General features: G+C 59.9%; 2 protein-coding genes across 3 annotated transcripts in view; one reads left to right on the top strand and one right to left on the bottom strand.

The window, feature by feature from the left end:
- The window catches only part of CSNK1G2 (casein kinase 1 gamma 2), a 41,023-nt gene extending 23,766 nt beyond the window's left edge, over positions 1-17,257 (top strand). The window contains exons 2-13 of one of the 2 annotated variants that reach the window (XM_064396331.1): positions 1,970-2,466; positions 9,690-9,730; positions 10,263-10,332; positions 10,729-10,877; positions 11,340-11,574; positions 11,779-11,864; positions 12,213-12,297; positions 12,372-12,520; positions 12,935-13,018; positions 14,483-14,587; positions 16,195-16,301; positions 16,753-17,257. In XM_064396331.1, the coding sequence (XP_064252401.1) occupies positions 2,280-2,466; positions 9,690-9,730; positions 10,263-10,332; positions 10,729-10,877; positions 11,340-11,574; positions 11,779-11,864; positions 12,213-12,297; positions 12,372-12,520; positions 12,935-13,018; positions 14,483-14,587; positions 16,195-16,301; positions 16,753-16,807 (1,353 nt within the window). In that variant the 5' untranslated portion in view covers positions 1,970-2,279 and the 3' untranslated portion in view covers positions 16,808-17,257. The remainder of the gene's footprint in view (positions 1-1,969; positions 2,467-9,689; positions 9,731-10,262; positions 10,333-10,728; positions 10,878-11,339; positions 11,575-11,778; positions 11,865-12,212; positions 12,298-12,371; positions 12,521-12,934; positions 13,019-14,482; positions 14,588-16,194; positions 16,302-16,752) is intronic. The other variant, XM_064396332.1, reaches the window with a different exon arrangement.
- A 2,280-nt stretch (positions 17,258-19,537) lies between these two features.
- The window catches only part of BTBD2 (BTB domain containing 2), a 25,156-nt gene continuing 22,341 nt past the window's right edge, over positions 19,538-22,352 (bottom strand). Inside the window, exon 9 of the mRNA XM_064396785.1 lies at positions 19,538-22,200. Within this exon, the coding sequence (XP_064252855.1) occupies positions 22,039-22,200 (162 nt within the window). The 3' untranslated portion in view covers positions 19,538-22,038. The remainder of the gene's footprint in view (positions 22,201-22,352) is intronic.

Raw genomic sequence — 22,352 nt, 5'->3', positions numbered from 1 at the left:
TGGATGGAGGCTGGAGCCTGTGGGGGCAGGAGGGGGCTCCCATGATGCATGGAAGCCTTATTCTCCTGTGCTTGAACAGGCAGGTCCCACAAGTGGCACCCCAGCACTCTGTGCCCTCAGAGCAGCTCTGGTCCCTCCTGGAGAGCAGTGGCAGTGTGCCAGGATGCCGTGGAGAGTGAGGGTTCAGTGTCAGGAGGGGGCTGGGAGCCCCCCTCAGGGGCTGTCCTGCCCCTGGATCCTTAGACAGCCAGTCCTTCCCCCTGCTGAGCTCTGGCTTTGGTGTCTTTTTCCCTGGGCTGCTCTTAGAGCTCCCACATTTCCCTCTGTGTACCCTTGAGCATGAGAATTTTTTTTTTTTTGTTATTAATAGCTATTGAGAGCCAATAAAAAGTTTTACAGGGTTTGGCCAAGCATCAGAGCTCGCAGTGTGTTCATTTCCTGGAGCTGGAGGGGGGGTTTGCTTGGATAACCCATGGGGTCAGCAGGAGTCTGTGGCCCTGGGGGCTCTTGGGAGGCTTTCAGTGGTGTCACAGGAGCCTGGAGAGGAGCAGAGAGAGGTGGGGATGGGGGAGGAAAAAGGAGGGGTGGGAGGTTGGCACGGGTCAGGCTGGGAGCCAAACCTGAGCTGGGGGAGAAATGGAGGTGTGGGTCTCTCACGTGCCCTCCCAGTGTGCGCCCGGATCCTGCTTGACCCCTCTGTCCATGTTGAGCTTCCTGACTGTCCTTCCTGCCTTCCCCACGGCACCCCTGCGAGGAGGAGCCCAGCCTGGCCTCCCCCAGTGCAGGGGGGTCCCACTCTGGGGGAATGCTGGAGGGAGAATGCAGTTCCCTCTTGGACACCTGGTTCCTCAGCACAGAGCAGGTCCATGGTTCTTTTCATCCCAATCTTGTGTCCAGAAGGAAGCAAGGCTTTGGTTGGCCTTGATGTTGGGCTGTTGTACCCACGTGAGGACAGGCAGCTGCACAGGGATGTGTGGAACCAGTGTCTTGGAATCATGGAATATTTGGGCTGGAGGGACCTTTAAAGGTCACCTCATCCAGCCCTGCCATGAGCAGGGCTGTGCACACGAGAAGGAGCTCCCTGGTTTGGGGGGCTGAGCTGATTCCTGCCTGTCTGTGGGAGCTGAGGGGAGCCCAGATAACCCCACCAGCAGCACAGGGCTTTCCAGCAGCCTCACTGGGAGCACACAAGGCAGGCAGGGTGCTGCACCCCTGAGCAAACAAGCTGCCATGAGCATCATTTGCTCTGGCCAGTGTCACAGCATTGGCCCAGGCTGCAGCCAAGGGGCCTCACTCCCAGCTTTGCAATTAAAATCAGAGTTGGTTGATAAGAGGCAGTGGGATGTTAGTAAGTTCCTGTTTGCCAAGTGGGTGTTTCCCCCAGCCCAGGTGGGCTGTGGTGGGCACCCTGAGTGTGGCTGTTCCCCAGGAACCGTGTCCTGGGCAGGGCTGCTGGCACAGGATCCTGGCCCTGGATCCACAGGGACCCTCCCAGCCAGGTGGAATCATCTTCACTCCCTGGGCAGCCCCATGCCTGGCATGGTGTGCCTGTAATGCTGGGTTCACGTGTGTCCTCTGCTCCTGGGGGAGCTCTGAGTCCCTGGCTGGTGCCTCTGAATGCTTCCCAAAGCTGCCAGCAGCCCTTCCCCATGGGGGGATAGTTTTGTCCCCACATCACTCTTGGCTGGCTCCAGCATGGAGACACTCATTAGCCATTTCACCTCTGGCTGACCAAGCTTTTTTTAAATTCATTTGTTTGTTTATTTAAAACAACATCTCAGGCGTGGGGCACTCTGGAACGTGATGTTTATCCCATCTTCTCCCACCCCTCAATGGCAGCACTGTCATTGCTGTAGGAGTTACCTGTCTGCAGGGAAGGTGCTGGAGGGACTCTGAGGAACCTAGAGCCCACAGCCCTCTGTTGTCCTCTGCCTTCTCATACTGATTTTCTGCCTCTCCTTTTGCACAGCTGGGACACCGAGGAGCTGCGCTGGGAGGACCCTGTCTGCAGGATGTTCTCTCCACCAAAGACCTCCCTGTGACCGGCGATGATGACAGTCCCGGCGGGACCTTGGGAAGCACTAACATTTCAGTAGCCCAGCACCCGTGGACGGCCTCTTACCCCTCCTTGTGCAGACCCCGCCCTCGCAGCGCTCACCGGGATGGTCTATTAACCACGAGGAACCCTGCTTCTTTCCTCCTCACCCTTCCATTTTCGGCAGCTCTGGGATTTGTATGGCAGCAGCGTAACCGTGGAGAGGCCGGGGTATCACAAACTTATGGATTTTGATAAGAGAGGAGGGAAAGGGGAGCTGGAGGAAGGTAAAAGAATGTCCAAGACAGGTGGAGGAAGGAGTGGTCATGGAGGCCGGGGTGCTGGAACCAACTCGGGAGTCTTAATGGTGGGTCCCAACTTCCGTGTCGGCAAGAAGATTGGATGCGGCAATTTCGGGGAGCTCCGTCTAGGTGAGAAGGGTCATCTCTGTCCTCACTGTACCCACTCCTGCCAGGATTGCCCTGGCATCTCCTCCTGCAGCAGGAGCAGCTGGCACAGGCTGTGGCCATGGGCACTGGGGTGCTGACTGGCCACACAGAGTGGAAGCATTGCCCCTTGCAGGTCGCCCATGTTCTGTCACAGAGGTTCCACTTCCTTCATCCTTTCAGGCTGTGCTTGATCTACCAAGGCCCATCCCAGCCCAAAGGACTGATTGCAGAGGTGTTTCCCCTCTCCTCCCATGCCTGCTGCTCTCTGGGTCTGTCTGTTGTAACTGGTGGTGGCCATGGAGATCTGGGTGTCCCCCAAATCCAGGAACACTGAGTGAGGAAGGACTCAGGAAATGTCACTGTGTGCTCACCAAATCTCACCCCACTTGTGCTCTGGGTGTGCCTGGGGACAGGGGGATGGATCATGGGGGCCTGGGGGATGTTCACTCTGCTGGGACAAACATCTAGGAAGGGGAATCCGTGTTTTATCCTGGGTAAATTCTTCAGTTGCTGAAACTGGTTGTTTGAGAGACTCTCCTGAAATTCTGTGCAGGTCAGAGAAAGGGAGGAATAAAACACAAGCATATTCCATAGTCACTTTCCATTTTGAACCAGTTTTATCAGGAAACCCCTCAAGCAAACTCCTGTTTTGGAGGGTGGGGAGGTTGCTCCTGTCTCAGGACTGGGAATGTCCCTGGAGACTTTCAAGCTGTTAACCCTTTGCTTGGCATCAGGCAGCTGGGAGTGGTCTGGCAGGGCCAGGCACCTCTGTGCCAGCAGCACAGTCTGGATGTCTCCAGGAATGCGTGGGTGGAGTCCCTGCCAGCTGTAGCACTGGCCTTGGCTGTGAGGGCTTTGGGAAGGGGTTTGTGCTCTGGGAAGAGGGAAGAGAGGCAGTCCCCAGAGCCTGTGACAGCCACAGGCCTTGTTGCTCTGTGATATTTTAAGCAGCGCCTTCTCAAACCAAGCTCTGAGCTAAACCTGCTCTGAGCTAAACCTGCGCTGACCATGGGCCTGGGGAGGAGCTGTGGCAGCCCTGGCTGGGGTGAGGTCAGTTCCCACCTCCCTCTGTGGGGAGTTAATGTCAGCTCTTCCTGGCGTGACAGACTGGCTGGTGCCAGGGTCCCCGCACTCCGGCGGGATCGCCGCGTAATTGCAGAGCTGGGGAGACGCTCTGGTGAAAATCCAGCCAAGCAGTTCCCCTGTTCAGCTGTCTCTCCTGCTGTCATGAGGAGCTCTGAGCCTTCCTCCAGACCCAGGGCTTGTGGAAGGAGAGGTACTGGGGGATTTTGCCACACCAGCTGCTCCTTTCAGTTCCCCGGGTGGATCTGGACGCTCCTGCTGCCCGTGCCTCCCTGCTGGGCCAGTGGACAGAGAGCCCTGAGCTGTGCAGGGTCCACCTGTGTCCTTGCACCTCTTTTTCCTTGCTTGCCACTGAGCATTCCGCAGTGGATCTGTGTTTCTGGGTGAGATGGAACCCAGGATCCTGCTCTAGGCAGGAGGCTGGGGCTGTGCTGCTTTGCCATGCTCAGTGCTGAGGGTCAGTGTGACCCCCCTGCCTTGGCCTCCCCCTCGTTTTTCAGGGGCAGCACTGAGGAGACAAGTCTGACATGGATCTGAGGAATATCTGTCAAACTGACAGTGAGGTTGCTGCAGGGACCTGGGAGCAGTTGGGCTGGGTTTGCTCGTGGCTGCAGGGATGAGCAGTGAGCTCTCGCTCCAGGGCTCCACAGTGGTCGATTCTCACAGTGAGAGTTTGTCCTTGCCACCAGCAAGAGAAGCTTCCAGTCCCTTCACGTGGCTTTTTTGCTCTGTCACACCCTGCAGTGCCTGGCCATAACATGCTGGAGGCCTGAGCACGAGATCTCATCACAGCAGTGGAAGCCACAGCTATGTGGCTTCTCTCCTAAAATCACATCTCTCTTCCTTAGGTGTGCCTCCAAACTGCATCAGGGCTCAGGAATGCTTTCAGGATTTAGGGATTCCTCCAGCTGCAGATGAATGGCAAGGGACCAGAGGGCTCCTGCTGTGAAGTGGTGGCATGAGCAGGAATGTTCCCCAGCTCTTGCTGGGCACACAGCTTTCCCCTGGGAATAGAGAATTCAGTCCTCAAGGCTTTAGAGGCCAAACTGCAGCTCAGTATTTAAAAGCTCCCAGATCTTCTTTGGCCTTTTCCCTCTCATAACAAAGGCCACGAGATCTTGGAAAAATGTACCTGGAGGTGACTCTCCAGCTCCCAGTGGTGGGGAGGGAGGAAAGGGACACTGTCTTCCCCAAAAAGGTACCACTTTGCCCTATTTCTCCACCACACCAAGGGGCACGTGGTGATCTGTCCTTAGGGTGCTTCAGCTCAGCTGCCCCAGGTAGAGACAAATGTCCACCCATGTAGGAGGTGTCCAAAATGAAGTGATCTCTTTAAAGATGAAATATAAAAAACAATTGGCATAAGGCATTTGTGGGAAGCCAGAAGGGGAATGACGTGGGCAGGAGTTGTGGCTGCCAGGGCTGTGCATTTGGATCCTGCTTCTCCTTGTCCCTGCTGGCCTTGGCATCCCGGGCAATGCAGGGACGTGGTGCCAGTCCCAGTCGGGCAGTGCTGCCAGCCAGTTCTGCACTGGACCAGCGTGACGGGAGAGCAGGGTGGCTGCCCCAGCCCTCTGCACAGAGGGGCAGGTTGATGTTGTGCAGGTGCCGGCTCCTGTTACCTTCTTATATCCTGGAGCTTCACCCTGAGCTGGTGAGTGCTCATCCCTCCCCTTGCCAGTCTCCAGTTGTGGTCTAGCGCCAGCCCAGCTCCTCCTGGGGCTTTCCAGCAGCATCCCAGGGCAGTGCCTGCAGCCTGCAGCCCCCTGAGCTCCCCCTGGCCACGTGCTGCCCACAGCCAGCCCCACTCCCTGCCAGGGTGGGACCCTGCCCTCTGAAACACAAGGCAGCAGGACGCTGGTGGCAGTGGGTGACATGAGGGGCTGGTGGCTCGTGTGCCCTGGCAGTGAGCACAGCTGAGCTGCAGCCCTGCCAGCTCCCTGCCAGCTCCCTGCACCCTGAGAGCAGGGCCAGCACACTCACAGAGAGGGTTTGTTGGAGCAGGTTCCTCTTGGCAGCTACTTAGAAGTGCTTGGGATGGGATGGATGGGCTGGGGTAGGGGGAGACAGGAAAACCCAGAAAGGTGAAAACTGAGCCCAGAGCACCTGGGTGCTGTGCAGGTCCTGCCCTGGTGCAGGGCTGCCTCAGAGCCAGGAATTGCCCTTAGTCCTGGCACGCTCCTGAGGGCCCCTTCCTGAGCCTGTGCCATGGAGCTGCCCCAGGGCAGCCTCAGCCTAGAGCAGGGTGCAGGGAAGGATGGGGGACCTGGCAGCAGCTGCTGTTTCTGTTCTTCCAGCAATAAACTTCTGCAAATGTGCTTTTTGCAGTTTCTCAGTACCCACCCCTCTCCCCCAACCTGCTGTATGCATTGTTGCTGGCAGCCTGGAGCCACAGCAGCTGTTTTCCTTCAAAATTAAAAGCTGGAAATTAATTATCTTTTAGAGTAAACTTGGGATTTTGGAGGGAAGAACACGGGGGGTGAGTGTGTGTGCAGTGTGTGAGCCAGGAGCAGCTCACTGCTGCAGCTGAGGCAGGGCCATGCCAGCTGTAGGGTCATGTGCAGGTGCTGGGGACATTCCCAAGCTCTCCTGAGCTGTGGCTCTCAGGCCTGTCCTGCAGCTCCCAGGAACTCACTGGGAGTTACCTGGGGCCACAGAAAGCACCTTCTGAAAAAGTGTCTGGGCTCAGTGCCCTGCTCATGACACCTTTCTTGTCTTGGCTCTGCAGAGACCTCCCTGTGAGCACCTGCAGTGTGGCCAAGGGCTCAGCCACCTCCCAGAGGCTGGAGCCACAGACCCACCACGTGCCAGAGGTGGCACATGGGTGTCTTTGGAGGCTTTGGGAGAGAGGAACCTACACAATTCCTGCTGCTCCTCCCTCCCTTGCTGAAGGCTCAGACTTGCTTTTCTTCCTGCTTGTTCAGAGCCTCCTTTAGAGAAGGTCAGGTTCTAAAATAACATTTTTTCTTCTGATGGTGTTAAAGCCCAGCATTCCACAGAGCTGTCGTTGCTTGGCCTGGTGCAGCCACTGTCACTGGAGCTGCAGTGCTGGCAGGGCTGGGCCTGGCTGCCTTTGCATGGAGCTGTCTCATCCCCCGTTCCCCACTGCATTCCCAGCTCTGGGAATTCCCATCCCCGTGCCCAGGCTCAGCTCTGTGCTGCTGCTGCACAAAGGTGCCCAGTGTGGGCACAGTGCTGTGCCACGGGCTAGGGGCAGCCTCAGTGCTCCCTTTTCTCCTCACAGCAAGGAGCTGGAGCATGGCCAGAGACAGGAATGGGGCTGGGGAAGGGTCTGGAGCACCAGGAGAGGCTGAGGGAGCTGGGAAGGGCTCAGCCTGGAGAAAAGGAGGCTCAGGGGGACCTTGTGGCTCTGCACAACTCCTGACAGGAGGGGACAGCAGTGGGGGTCTGGCTGTGCTCCAGGGAACAGGGACAGGAGAGGGAACAGCCTCAGGCTGGGCCAGGGGAGGTTTAGGTTGGAAATTAGGAAAATTCCTTCTTGGGAAGGTCTGGGAAGCATTAGCACAGAGTGCCCAGGGTAGGATTGGAGTCACCACCCCACAGGTGTTCAAAAACATGTGAATGTGGCACTTGGGGACATGGGCTGTTGTGAACATGGTGGTGCTGCTGGCTCATGGTTGGAGTGGTGATCTGAGAGGTCTTTCCCACCATAAAGCTCTGTGATTCCCTGGCTCTGAGCTGCTTGGATGGGGACCCAGCTGGGAGGCAGCGCAGAGCCGGGCTGACGTGCAGGAGCAGGTGCTGGGCACTGCTGCCAAATCCCTGGGGAGGGACAGCAGGGAGAGCCAGGTCAGCTTGAACACACCCTGGCCCCAGGCCTGGCTGCCTGCTCCTGCCTTCAGCCTGCTCTGATCCCACTCTGCATCCTGCAGCTGCTGCCAGCTGGGTTTGAGGCACCTCCAGCACCGGGCCGGGCAAAGGCTCCTGCAATGCAAATATTTGCCTTCTGCCACCCGTCTCACCACTTTTCTCTTTTATTTCCTTTCAAAAGCACCTTTTGTGCTGCAAGTCCTGCCTGCTCTAGTCCTCCTAGGCACTCCCTGGGCTCTGGCACATTTTGGGTGTCAAAGCTGCCCCTTTGGGAGCACTGGGACAGAGCAGGGGGCTCCAGGAGCTGGAGTGGGGAGTTCCCTGGCATGGAAGGAATCCTCCCTCCTTGCTCTTTTGCTTTTTCTTTTCTCTTGGTTTATTAATTTCATGACAGGCCAGTTCTGCTATCTGCACCTTTTTTAATTCAGAAAGGGGAAGCAGAGCGTGGTGATTTCATACCCTCTCTGCTCCCCATCTTGTCCATCAGCTGTGTCCAAGCCCCCCAAGGAAGGGCTGAACCAAATGATTTGGACCATTTCTGGGCTGGGAGAATGCTGCCAGCTCCAGAGCCTTGTTGCTGTAGCTTTCTGTGCCACCACTGTGTGGTGGGGACAGGACAGATGCCACTGCTGGGGATTCTCCTGCCTCCATCCCTTCTCCCTCCCCGCTGAGTCCCTTTTGAAGTGTCCCTCTGGCAGTTTTCCTGCCATGTTACATTTTTCCCCCTTCAAATCCTGCCTAACCTCAGGGAAAATCCAGCTGTGAGTTTTCTGATCACATGTTGCTGCCCTGAAGGCACCAGTAATTGTTTTGGACTGAACTGTAGGGCCCTGTGGAGCCATGCACAGGCCTGGGGGTGTCCCACCTGCTCCCCAGGAAATGTCAGTGTGTGATGGGACAAACCCCCTGGATGTGGCACGAGCTGTGTTCACCAGACATTCAGTTCCTCCCTCCCTCCCAAATCCCCTCCTCCCTAATCGCTGTGAACGGATTTGCTTTATGCAGAAGCAGCAGACAAAGTGGCTTGGCAGAGGTCCCCTGGGATGGGAGAGGGTCAGGGAGGCAGCAGGACCGAGCCCCTCCTTGGCTGCAGAGCCCATCCCTGGGAGGAGCTGCTCCATTAATATCTCCCATTCATCCCTCTTCCCGTAATCCTGCCGGCCGTGGCGCTCAGCAGCTGCCTCTGATGTCACCCGGGCAGGATTTACTGCTGCTTCAGGTGGAGAGCAGCAGTGGCAGCAGATGAAATCTTACGCCAGGAGGAGCTTGTTCCCTAAGCAAATTGCTTGGAGAAAATCCGAGGAGACAGATGCAGCTCGGTCAGATACCCACACGGCAGGCAGTGGGATCTGGGATCGCTGGGATCTGGAGCCTGCTGCCCTTAACCCCCCCTGCCTGGGCTCCTGCACCAGGAACACTCAGAGCTGCTCCTGCAGACCTTTAATCTTGGCCTCTATGGGCCTGGGCTGAGGCTGTGCTGCTGCTTCCCAGGTGTGTCCCCTTTTCCTTGGCCCCCTGGTTTTGGGGGGATGTGGGGGCACCCTGCGCTCAACCCTCCTGTGGTTGTCATGTGAGAAGTCCTGTGCAGGTGGGGAGCCCTCCGGGGGTCCTGTACAGGGTGCTGGCTGCCACGGCTGCTCCTTCACTCCCCTGCAGCCTTCAGCTCCCCTACAGTCTGGGACATGCCGTGGATCTGCTCCTGGCTTCCCCTGTGCCCTTGGGTGGGCAGGAGCATCCCCAGGATGAGGTTGATTCACACACACCTACACACAAGTGTGTGCCATTCCCAGGAGTGACCCCAGCTGTGGGGGACAGATTCCCACCTGCCTGTGATGCCCTCAGACCACTGCCAGCTGTGTCAGTGCGCCTGGGTGTCCTTCCTCCCTGCCACCCTTTGCAGGGTCCCCCTGGCCAGAACTCAGTGTCCCCCAGTTCTGGCCATCCCCTGTGGGGCTGGGCTGGAGAAGCACCAAGTCTCAGCCTTGTCCCTGCCTTGCCCAGTCACGTCCCTGCTGCTGCCCCCTCCCATCAGCCTTGGCTCCAGCCCCCAGGAGCCTCCCCATCCCAGAGGAATCCACGTACCCCACCTGGGATAATTAGCAGGCATGTTGCAACTCCCCACAGTGCGTTCTGCTCCTGCTCGTGCCTTGAGGCCCCTTCAGGTGTTGTGGGAGCTGCAGAACCTGTTCAGAATGTTTTTGAGCCCAGGAGCCCTCAGGGACAGCGGTGGATGTGTGGTGGGGGTGATGCAGGGACTGCTTTTCATCTCCTTTTTGTGTCTCTCCCCGCAGGGAAGAATCTCTACACAAACGAATACGTAGCTATCAAATTGGTGAGTGGCTGTCAAACAGGGGAGTTCCTGCATGGTCGGGGTGGGGGATGTTCCAGCCATTGGGAAGGAGGCTTCTCCCCTTTCTCCCATGGTGTTGGGCTGGGGTGTGATGGATGTGGTGGCTGGGGGGCTGTGGGGGGGCTCTGTTCCTGCTCAGAATTGAGGGCAGTCTGGGAACACACATCACTGCAGGAGGGGTGATCCAGGTCTGGGCAGGGATGAGCTGAGTCTTGCTTCTCCCAGCCCTCACCATGGCCTGTGCTGTGCTCAGCCAGGGCCAGCAGCAGAGAGGGTGGCCCCACTAGTACCTGGTCCCATTAATGTTTTTCCCTCTCTGGATGGGATGATCTGGCTCCCATATGGGCTGATTTTCTCTCATCATCCCCTGAGGCTTCATCTCCATTTTATACCAGTTGCTCCCAACCCCAAATGCTCTCAGTCCAGCTTCTGCCAGCATGTGAAAGATGTGTCTGACACCCAGACCCCCTGAACATCCTGCTTCCTACTTAACTTCTCCTTTCTCTCCTCCAAGGAACCCATAAAATCCCGGGCCCCCCAGCTGCACCTGGAGTATCGGTTCTACAAACAGCTCGGCAATGCAGGTACGGGCTGGGCTGGGCTGGGCTGCCCTGGGGAGCTGCCTGCCCGGGGCACTGCTGGGAGAGAGGCTTTCCCTAAATGTGACTCTGCAGCTTCACCCCCAGCTGGAGCTCCTGCCCATCTGCTCCACAGGGAGAGGCTGGTTTTACACAGGCGCCTCGTCTCATCTTTGATCTCTTTTGATTTAGTTCTTTCCCTCCACCATCCTGCAGCAGTCAGGGATGCAGATGGAGCTGCCTCCTTTCCCCTGCTGCCACGAGCAGAGCCATGCTGGCTGTGCAGGGAGGGCAGTGCAGGACATTCCCCCTCTGCAGCCCCTGTCCCTGTCTGGCAGTGGCATGGCTGTGACAGCGTGGCCCTGCTGCAGCCCTGCACAGCCCCTGCTCCATCTCTTGCAGAAGGAATTCCTCAGGTTTACTACTTTGGCCCCTGTGGGAAGTACAACGCCATGGTGTTGGAGCTGCTCGGACCCAGCCTGGAAGATCTCTTTGATCTGTGTGACCGAACCTTCACGCTCAAGACCGTCCTGATGATCGCGATCCAGCTGGTGAGTGCAGCCCTGCACAGCTCCCCTGCAGCCCTGCACAGCTCCCCTGCAGCCCTGCACCTCCCCTGCAGCATTGCACTGCCCCCCTGGAGCCCTCGAGCAGGGGGTGTGTGGGCACCGTGGGCAGGCAGCATGGGCATCCCATGGCGAGTGGGGGGGAAATGCTGGCACAACCCAGCCTGGCTCACCCGTACCTCACCCCCTCCCTGCTGAGGGAGGGCTTTCCACCCTTCACAGCCCCTCTCTGAGCCTTGACAAGCATCTAAGTGGCCCAGAGCATCTCACTGTGTGCCCAGGGTGCAGCTGGCCTGGGGCTGGCTCCCACGGTGGGAAGGAGCCCACGTGCCTGTCCTTGGGGCTGAGGGGAGCAGGGGCAAGGTGGCTGGAGCAGGGCCCAGGGCAGGCGTGTGCAGGACACAGGGTGGGACTCTGCCCTGGCACTGACACCTGCTTTTGCCCCAGATCACACGGATGGAGTATGTCCACACCAAAAGCCTGATCTACAGAGATGTCAAGCCAGAGAACTTCCTGGTGGGGCGGCCGGGCAGCAAGCGGCAGCACACCATCCACATCATCGATTTTGGCCTGGCCAAAGAGTATATCGACCCCGAGACCAAAAAACACATCCCCTACCGAGAGCACAAGAGCCTGACAGGGACAGCACGTTACATGAGCATCAACACCCACCTGGGGAAAGGTGTGTGGGCACGGGCAGCCAGCCCTGCCTCCTGGCTGGAGGGAGGGACTGCAGGGCAGGGGTGCCAGAGGTGGGCATGGGGACAAGCTGCCTCTCCTGCTCTTCAGGGTGCTGGCAGGACACATGGGTGCTGCAGGATCTGGGGGCTGGACAGGGACAGTGGCTGTAGTGGGAACTGACCCATGTCTCTTTTTCTCCATGCAGAACAAAGCCGCAGGGACGACCTGGAAGCATTAGGGCACATGTTTATGTACTTCCTCCGTGGGAGCCTGCCTTGGCAAGGCCTCAAGGTAACTGCCAGCTCCTGCTGCCCCTGGGCATGGCTTCCTGTGGGTGTGGCTCTGCCCTGGCATGGGGAGGGGAAGGTTTGGCCCCTGGGGTGTTGGAGGGTTAGCACCCTGCCAGCTCGGAGCCCCATGCCAGGCCCTTGCAGTGCTGAGCAGCTGCAGGTCTCCCTGTGTCCCCCCAGCTCTCACAGTGGCTGTCCTGGAAACCCTGGGGCTTGTCCTCCAGAGCTGCCTGGGGAGGGAATTTCCTGGGAAGCAGTTACCTAGGAAAGGGGGCCCATAAAATCATGCATGGTGTGACAGCCCAGGGCAGTGCCTGGCCCCTGTGCTGACCCGCCCTGTCCCCGCCAGGCCGACACACTAAAGGAGAGGTACCAGAAGATTGGTGACACCAAAAGAGCCACCCCGGTGGAGGTGCTCTGTGAGAACTTCCCAGGTGAGAGCAGTGCCCAGCCCAGCCCCCCGCCCCGAGCCCCCTGTGCCCTGTCCCTGAGCCCCGTGTCCCCGCAGAGGAGATGGCCACGTACCTGCGCTACGTGCGGCGCCTGGATTTCTTCGAGAAGCCTGACTACGACTACCTGAGGAAGCTCTTCACAGACTTGTTCGAGAGGAACGGTTACGTGTTCGACTACGAATACGACTGGGCAGGGAAACCTCTGGTGAGTGCTCAGGGCTGGGGGCAGAGGGGAGGCACCCCAGGGAGCAGGGGCAGCGGGGTTGGTGGCAGCAGCCAGGGAGGAGGTGGCTCTCAGCCATCCCTGCCACGCACTGTGTCCAGGGGACCAGCTCCACCCTCCTCACCAGTCTCACAGCTCCAGGGCTGTGACACGGGAATCTGAGGCTTTGGAGCCAAGGGGACCCCAGCAGCCGAGCTGGCACCTCACTTTCTGCCATGGGTGCATTCCTTGGGCTCACTGCAGCCAGATACCAAGTGTGGCACTGCTGGGGCAGGGGCAGGGGCAGTGATCAGGCCCTGGTTCTGGGGGGTTTTGCACGTTTGGCCAGAGGTTGGATCTGGCTGCGGGTGTTGGGAGGGCTTGGTGCTGCACTGACATTGTCCTTTGTGTCCCCAGCCCACCCCCATTGGCACGATGCACAGCGAGGTGCAGGTGCAGCCCCCGAACAGAGACAAAGCACAGCCACACACCAAACACCAGGTGAGCAGTGGCAGGGCCTGGCTGGGGCAGGGGCCGTGGGCTGGGCAGCTCAGGCTGCAGCTCCAGGGACGTGGAGCCAGCAGGGATGGTGGCAGGGACTGGAACATGGTTTACCTCCAGTGCTGTCTGTAGGAGAGTTCCCTCCCACAGCTCTGGGTCTGTGGCTCGCTGGAGCCCAGGGCAATGTCCCTGTGGCAGAAGAGGGAGGAAGTGCTGTGGGGGCTGTAGTGTGACTGGGGGGTGCCAGGCCTGGACATCAGCTGGTGAGGAGCAGGGTCTAGCCTGGGGTGTGGGAGAGAGCTTGGTGCAGGCTGAGCCACCTCTGCTAAGGACCCTGTCCCCATGGGGTGACTCGCTGCTCTGCTTGTGGTGCCCTTCCATTGATGGGACAGTGACATGGGACAAGGGAGGGCCGGCCTGGGGGGCAGCTTGGCAGCATTTTGCCCCATGCTGGGGTTGTCTTTGTTCTGGGAACGGGCAGGGCACAGCGAGCCCAGCCCAGGGCAGGGATGAGGCAGAGCTGTGTGGGAAAGGGGCCAGGCTGCTCAGAACTGCTCCAGTGCTGTGGCCTGTCCTGCCCTGGTGCAGGACAGGTGTCTCTGGCACTGCTGCCACCGAGAGCAAACCTCATGTGTTTCCCCGCAGTCCTGTACAAGCCCTTGTCCTCCCAAACCTCCTTGGGGGCAGAGCACCTGCAAAGGGGCTGGAGCAGGGGGTGCAGCACCCTGTCCTCCCCACTCTGCTCCTGCCCAGCACAGGGAGCCTGGCACTCACCTGCTCTCACCGGCAGAGCTTCCTTAGGGAGAGGGAAACATCTTCAAATCACCTCTGGCTCATTTCTGGGAGCTCGCTGCCAGTAAGGTCTGCTCTGTGCCCCAGCACCAGGGAGGTGCCATGCTGGACATCTCCAGAGCAGGGGGAAGAGCAAAGCACAGAGCTCCTGGAGCATGGAGCAGCGTCCAGCCTGGGGACACAGGGTGTCCCCGCAGCTCTGGGGCCGTGCTGTGCTCACTGGGGGAGGGTTTGGCCCAGCCCGTGGCACACGGGCCGTGCCGGGCCCTGCGTCGTCCTGGGGATGCGGCGTCACCTGGGCCTGGCTGCAGCTCCGGCTCTGCTGCCCCAGCCCGCTCCCAAACACGGCCACCAGCCCTGCTGGAGCTGGCCCTGCTCCGGGGGCTGCGTGGGGCTGGCCGTGGGAGTGTGTGTGTAGGTGGCAGGGGGACACAGACCCCCGTTGTCACCACAGGGACCGCTCTGGGAGCCACCAGGACGGTGCTGCACGGGTGCCCTCTGCAATCACCAACTCGAGCTGCTCCGGTCATGATTTTGCTTTTGCATGTCTTATTTTCTCGACTCCCTTTGCCACTTTTCCCACCCCTTCCCTCCACTTCTCCCTTCTCTTCCCCATTCTCCCTCTTTTCTTTTGTTTCTTTTCATTCTGTTCCTCCTGCCTGTCGCGAGCAGCCGCCCGAGGGGACGGAGTTGTGGGATCCTCAGGCCGGTGGGCAGCCTGCCGAGGAGCCTTTGGGAGCTCACCTGGCAGCCGGCAGGCTCGGGGGGTCCGTCCAGGTACACGAAACCACGCGCCTGGGGCAGGGGCGGGCACGGGAGGGAGCGGAGCCACCCTGGGCCGCGTGGCCGCCCGCGGAGCCGGGACCAGCCCCGCTCCCCCGCCCGGGGCCACCCATCCCGGGGCCTGCCCCGGCTGCAGCACGTACTGCCTGTCCCCGTGCTGTGAGGGGATGGTCACGGCTCGCAGACGAGGCTGGTGCTGCTTCCCAGGGGCTGCTGGGCTCCCCTGGTGCTGCCAGGGGGAATTAGAGGGTGGTTGGAGATGGATGGATGGATGGATGGATGGATGGATGGATGGATGGATGGATGGATGGATGGATGGATGGATGGATGGCAGGCACACTGCAGCACGGCAGCTGGGTGGGCATTGCTCTGCCCCCAGTGCCACTCGTCTGAGCAGGGACGTCCCTGCGCCTCCTTGACTGGAGCCCTGGCTCCAAGCCCTGCTTCTCCTCCCTTCCCGGGCATTCCTTGGCCGTGTCCCTGCCATGGCCCTGCCTCGGTCCTGTGCTGGCGCCGTCAGCCCCGCGCTCGCCGCCTCCTGCCCGCTGCCGCTCAGCCCTGCCTTGGCCCGGGGGTCCCTCCCTCATGGATGGTGGGACATCCATGCCGGGTCCCCGGCTGGGCCTGCGCCGCTGCCTCTGTCTGTGCTTCCGTGCCCGCCGCTCTTGCTCGTTCCTGCTGCTCCACAGTGACTCTGCTGGTGCTCGGCCCCAGGCTTGGGCACAGCTCCCGCTGGTGCTGTCACGGGGCCGGGCACTCCGTGGGGCCGGGCACTCCGAGGGCCCAGCCCATGCTCTGCCTCGCTCCTCCTGTCCCTCATCCCCTTCCTCCTCCCCACTCCTGCCCTGCAAACCCTCCTGCCGCGCTCCGCCTGTGCCCGGCACTGCGGGGTGATGTGCCGGTTCTCTGTGCTGGTGTCAGGGGCTGGAGCCTGACTTGGCCCTGCTGGCTGGGCACTGGCTGTCAGTGGCAGCTCCTCCAAGGGCTGGGGAAGGCTGAGGGTCCTCGCTGGGGCCGAGCAGCTTGGAGAGTGTTTGGCCTGTGCATCCCCAGGGAGCTCCTGGCTTTGCCTGTGGGCAGCAGGCACAGGATGGCGATTCAGTTGCCTTGGTGGCTTGGATGTCCTCGTGGCCCTGGCACTGTGGCTGACCCTGCTGCCCTGGTGAGTGGGCAGGAGCTCAGGGATGCCTGAGCCCGCAGGGTAGGCACTGGGCTGAGTCTTGGTGCTAGGAAGCAGAAGTTGTGTCCAGATGCTCAGCTGTGGGGAAGGGCTCCTTGGAGCTGTCAGCTTTCCCAGGCCATGTCTCTCACCCACACTGGAGCTGGCTGCCAGCAAGCCCCTCTCCTGGTGCGGGGGCTCCCAGGAGCTGGGATCCTTCCAGGGGCTCAGAGCTCTCTGTGCAAGGGGGCTCTTGGAGAGAGCTCAGCACTGAGGCCGAGCACTGCCCTCACCACTGGGTGAGGGCACCATCCTGCCACAAAGGGCACTGTGGTGCTCCTGGGCAGAGCTGGGTGGTCTCCTGGGTGGCTCCTCTGCCCCCCAGGGAGGGGAAGGGCTGCAGACCCCCGGGCTGTCCCTGCTGACACTCGTCTCTCCCCAGGTGATGAGCTCCACCAACGGAGAGCTGAACACAGATGACCCGACGGCAGGACATTCGAACGCCCCCATCACAGCCCCCACCGAGGTGGAGGTGACAGACGATACAAAGTAAGGCCCCAGCCCTGCTGCCCCAGGATGCCTTGTCCAGTGCCCTCCTGGGAGCCACAGCCCAGCTGACCCCTGCCACCCCATGAGGGGTGTCCCTGCAGGGCCACCACCACCCCAGCCCTTCCACCTCGTCCTGCCCAGGGCTCCTGCACAGAGGGGCATGCATGGATCTGGGACTGCTCCTTCTCTGGAGTCCCTGCCTGGTCCTGGCTCATGGCCTTGTGTGCCACAGTCAGTGTCACTCCCCGGTCGGTGCCATTTGCTGTGGCAGGTGTCACTTTTGGTGGCCGTTGTGGTGCTCCCAGTCCAGCCCCTGCCATGTGCCAGGGGCACTTGGTGGAGCAGCTCTGCCCACGTGGGGCTCACCAAGGCCCCGAGGGGTTTCTGTCCTCCCTGCCCCGGGGCTGCTGCACCCTCCGTGCCGTGGCTGACGGGTCCCCTCTGTCCCCAGGTGCTGCTGTTTCTTCAAGAGAAGGAAGAGGAAAACCACCAAGCGTCGCAAGTGAGCTGCCGGCCGGGCGGAGCGGCGAGCGATGGCTCCTCTCCCTCTGGCCGAGGCTGGATGTTGCCCCGCGGAGCCAGCGGCCCCTCGGGCTGGACGGGGCCGGGGGGCCGGGCCGGACGGGTCCCCCAGCGCCCCGCGCGCAGCTGGGGAGCGGGGCCTCCCCAAACTGCTTGTCCTTTCCTCCGCCACTCGTGGCCGTTTACTCGAACCAAGCCCAACTTCGCTGAAGTTCCTGCGTCCGTCAAACAGAAAAAAAGAAGAAGAGAAAAACCCACGGCGTCACTTGCTTTGAGTTTATAACCAGTCTGAAATGGGGATCAACTACAGACTCTGACCCGTCGCTGTCAGAAGAAGACGAAGACAATTTCAAGAGCAGTGGGCTAAGGAGGAATATTTTTTTTTTCTGTTGCTTCTTTGTCTCTTAAGTTAATTTAAAGTGAGTCTCGGTGCAGAGTGCTGAGTCGTCAGTCTTTGACCGTCATCTTCAGTGTTACCGAATTCTGCTCTTCCTTCCGGCCCCCCGCGGGTCCCCTCGGTCAGGCCGTCGGTGGCAGCGCCGGGCTCGCTCCGGCCCCGCTCGGGCGGGGAGAGCCGGGGCGCGCGGGGCGGGGAGAGGAAACGCGTTTACAGGTTATTTACGATGCACTTTTGCGAGCAATACAGGCGCCGTCCGGTCCCGCCGAGAGCAGGTCCGAGACTCCCAGGGGCTGGGGGACACAGGGACAGGAACGGCCGAGACCAAAGGGACCCATGAATGGCGGTGGCAAAGCAGGGAGGGGAAGCAAAGCAGCCTCGTCTCTGGTGCTGCCATGTCTTAGGGCTGGATGTTTCCACAACAGCTGTAGGTGCGGGCAGGGCTTGATCGGCCTCTTGGTTTTACAGCCCGAGGCCCCGCGGCCGCTCCGGGGGCCGGGCCGGGCGGTGAAGGGCGCCGGGCTGGAGCGGCTCTGCCAGCCGGGGATCCCCACCACGGCATCCCCGCTGTGGGCTCCTCCCGGCCTCTCCTGGGGCTGGGGGAAATGCAGGTTTTGGAATGACACACGGACACCCCGCACCCCCGTGTTCCTCGCCACCCCAGGGCACTGCAGCTCCCCACCTGACTGACCCCGTGCGCTGTCTGTGTATTGATCGTGACACTTTGGGGGGGGACACACACTTATCTTTACCAAAACCCTGTTGTTCTGCCCCAGGAGAAGGGGCTGAGGCTGTGCTGGGGGGGCGGGGGAGGGATGGGACCATCTGTGGCTGCTTTGAAACATTTGTCCAAACTGACCATCTCGGGGGGCTGGAGCCCCGGATTGTGGAGGGGCTGGGGGGGCCTGGGGTCTCCCACGGGGCCGTGCCCTCCCCACGGCCCCTCTTCATCCTGAATTCGGGATTGACCCCGGCTTTGGCTTGTCCGGGCTGCGGCCCCAGCTGCTGCTGTGTCCCTGGCCAGGCAGGAAGGGGACGTGCAACGTTTGACCTCGTGTCCCCAGCGAGGCGAACAAACGAATTTTAAAATCGCCTTAAAATTTTCACTGGAAGTGGTCCCTTGTCAGCGCGCCGGCTCAGAGCAGCCCCGGCCGAGGCCGAAGAGGAGCCGCGGAGGGGAAGGGAAGCGGCCCCAGGGCGTGCCCGGAGTGCCCGGCTCCGTGCGCGCTCCCTCGGGGCCGGCCCGAGCCCGGGGCTCTCTGTCCTTCCAGCGAGGAGTCCAAATACTGCGATTGTACGTGAGAGCGTTTGTTCCATTGCGAGTTTAGTTACTGCTTTAAAACCAAGTGTACAGGTATGGCATTTCAATTTCTCTGATGCTTCCTGGAAGCCATAGAATTTAGGGGCTTTTTTTTAATAAAAACAAAAAAATAAAATAAAAAAAATCTTTAAAACCCAACACATTCTAATGTGCTTCATTGTGTGGCTCCCAAGGGTGAGGACATTGCCCAAGCAGTGGGTGGGAGCAGCCCCAGCCCCTCGCAGGGACTCCCTGCCCTTTCCTGAAGCAGCAGGAGGAAAATCTCGGGGGGACAGGTCAGGGAACAGCAGCACAGCCGATGGCCCTGGGCAGCCCTCCCAGGCTCCCGGCAGATGCTCCTGCAAAGCCACTCAGGCTTTTTATTCCTCAAGGTAGTGAGGAAGGGGATGGTGCAGGAGGGCGATTCCCAGCTGAGCCAGTGCTCCAGCAGGGACCGGGCTGGGCTGGGCCCCCCTGCTCCGGGCACTGCAGGGCCCCGAGGCCGAGCCTGGAGCCCTGGGAAGCTGCCCCTGGCCCTGGCCTTGCTCCCTCGAGCAAAGGGTGAGCAGCTGTGGGAGTTGTGCTGGGCACGGAGCAGAGCCCAGCTCCCACCCTGCTGCAGCAGCCCCCACAGCCTCTCTGTGCTGGGAATCACAGGCCAGAGGATCTGCCTTCCCCCAGGCCTGGACCCCCAAAGGCTGAGGCAGCTTTTGTGCATTTAATTGTCAAAAACCTCCAATTCAGGTTTAAGAAATGCAGTCATAAAGTGACATCACCCAGAGCAGAGTGTGCCCAGCCTGTGCCATCCTGCTGCCCTCCCTCCACCCTCAGAGCCCGAGGGTCTGCACTCCCCAGCAGTGACTGCCAGGCTTCAGGGGGCCCGAGGATCTGGCTCATCCCACACCCCCTGGATGGGAAGCTGAGGACGCCCCACCCTCGGCTGGGGGAGATGGGCCAGGAGCCTGCTTGGCCAACATCTCCCCTCCACCATTCTCCTCCCCTCACAAAGAAACTTCATAAAGACAACCTCGATGTCTTTATTGTTTTCCTATTTACAAATCACAAAGCTGGCCGAAAAGCAGAGTGTGAACACGGGACGAGAGCATCGGATACATTCATCAAGTAGCACAGGAGCCGGGCGGGCCCGCTCTGCCGAAGGTGATGTGGTACAACAGAATGGCTCATACTTCTGGGAACAGGCATGTCCAACAAGGAATTACATTCATCTATCTACAAAAGCCAGAATTGCATCAAACTGCAGAAAAGCCGTAAGAACAGAAGTTGCTCAGGTGTAGTTCAGAGTTTGACTCCTCTCCCTCTGTGACAGGACAAGCTGCCTGACCTGCCCTGCGCAGGGAGGGCAGGAAGGTGGGATTTGGGACGAGAATTTGAGTAACAAAATAATGATGAGAACAGAACTTGCAGGGAGCAGCCAGCGGGAGGCTCCCCCTGCAGCTGGGCAGGGCCTGCCCCAGCCCTGCTCTTCCCAGAGCCAAGTGCCCAGCTCTGCTTCTCTCAAATTCCAATTATTCCACTATTTCCACCTGTACCCGACGGCCCGAGGTGCAGAACCCCGATCAGAGCCCCTGGGGAAGGTGCAGCCCCAGCACGGGCCTGGCTGCCAGCAGTGACATTCCCACCCCCTTGGGAGAGGGGTGGTGGCAGGAGCAGGCACAGACAGCCCGACGGACACGGAGCCTGGGCTGGGACTCCATCTCACAGCACTGTCTGCATTGCACAGAGTCGGGCTCAGTCACCAGGTCATGGACCCAGGGCTGGGATTTTTTTCTATTTTTTTAGTACTGGCCATATTAGAACCATCCCACCTGGAAGCAGGCTGACCATACACAGCTCACACCATCTCCCTGGAGCACAGAACACACTCTGGGCACCTTTAACTGGTGAGGAGATGCAGGGCAGTCCCAGGCTGCTGCTGCACGGCTGAGGAGGAGACTCCAGCCAGCACAGCCCCAGGATCCAGGCTGGGGCAGCAGGAGGAGGAGGAGCCGTGCTCCAGCCAAGCAGAGCCAGGTTTCGACTCCCAGCAGTGAAATCCAGTGGCAGCAGCTGCCCAGAGAGTGGCAGTGGCTCCGTGCTGGAGCAGGAGGTTGGAGAAGGGGCCCTGAGGCAGCACCACCCCAGCCAGTCCCACGCAGACCCCGCTGGCTCTGGTCTTTCTGCCAGGCTGGGATTAATTCCAGCTTCCTCTGCAAAGGAGGGGAGGAAGAGTCTCGTGGTCTTCACTCGTGGGCAGTGAGGGTGGGGCTGGTCAGGCAGCCCAGGGCCAGCCACCCTCTGTGACAGCCACGGGGAAAAGCAGCTGGCCCTGAACAAGGGGTATCTTCAAGGTCACCGAGCTCCACAGCTCAACAGGTGATGTTTGTGATCTCCCTGCTGTGCCTGGCCAACAGGCAGTGTGCAAACACACACCAGCACAGAGAATATTCCACCTTTTCCTGAACCATTTGGTAAATCCTTGTCCATCTGCTGCATTACAGGTAACAGGCAGGTGCACATCCAGCCTCTCTTCCTGCTGCCATCAGGGCAGCAGGGGCGAGGCAGCAATGCACAGGAACAGAGGGAAACGCATGGAAACGTGCATGGAAACTGCAGGAATGCCCAGGAACAGCTGAGGCAGGTGCCCTTCTGCTTCAACTGACAAACCCTGGCACTCTGCAAAGGACAACAGCCAACAACAGAGCTGGGGCTGCTCAGGGTGAGCTGAGCATCACCAGCACTTGGGCTGTGCCAGGGGTGTGGAAGCAGCACCACGGGGACTCAGAATGCAGGAGGAGCTGCCCGGCCAGGCTGCTGTCCCTTACCCTCTGCAGGGAGGTCACCTCGCTGCCACCAACTGCCCGAGGTGAAGATTGTCACAGATCAGTGGGAAGAGCAGGAAAATGCCTCAGTCCCTCCAGAGGAGCTCAGCTTTGAGATCTCCAAGCCTGTGTAGTGCTGGAACAGCAAAGCCTCAGGGAAAAGGCCACTTTCCATGACTTTTGAAGGTGGCTCTGTGTGCTGAGGCTGCTGGGAGGGAGGGAAGGTGCTGGACACAGGCTGGCCAAGCCCTGCAGGCTGGCCTGGACTGCTGAGCTGGAGCAGAGCAGAGGCCACCCAGCCCTGACCGAGTCTGCCTGCAGGACCATCTCCTCATGGCAAGTGAAACCACAACCAGAGCCACTCGTTGCCTTGTTTCTGACCGGTGGAAAAGCATCTACATTCATTACAGTCCAAAAAACGCACGTTGTTAGATAGGGTTAATCAGGAGGTGAAAAACAACAAGCCACAGACAACCTACAAATGGTACTGGGACACCAGCTGGGCTGCACTGGGACACCAGCTGGGCTGGCACCTGGGAGCAGCAGCAGCACTAGCACAAGGCAGAACATGAGCTTTGAAATGATTTCACTGTGACCTTTGGCTAGTGTGGCTCCAATTGGTGTGGTCAAACTCAGCCAGAGATTTCGTTTGGGAGGCGACAGGGAAGAGTCGAGTCCAGGGCGGGCTGGGCAGTGGCACTATGTGTAGAAGATGATCTCTGGGATTTGTCCATCCTCCACGGAGGTGCCGTTGTTGTTCCCAGCCGCGTAACAGAATGTAAAGCAGGTTTTGGCTCCCGTTGTTGGTGATTCATGGATCACTTTGCGCAGTCCTTTGGTTCCATAGTGGGAATCTGGACCCTGCAGGGGTCACGGAAGACAAGAACAGGTCAGGACCCTGCTGCTGCCCAGCCTCTCTGGTGGGTTTGGAGCTGTGGGGATGTCAGTTCCTCCCTTTTCCTCCTGGATTTGCACCTCAGGTATTCTGAGCTCAATCTCATCTCTATCAGAAC

The sequence above is a fragment of the Passer domesticus genome, chromosome 21, assembly GCF_036417665.1.
Source record: "Passer domesticus isolate bPasDom1 chromosome 21, bPasDom1.hap1, whole genome shotgun sequence".
Taxonomy (NCBI): domain Eukaryota; kingdom Metazoa; phylum Chordata; class Aves; order Passeriformes; family Passeridae; genus Passer; species Passer domesticus.
This window is presented reverse-complemented; position numbering and strand designations above follow the sequence as displayed.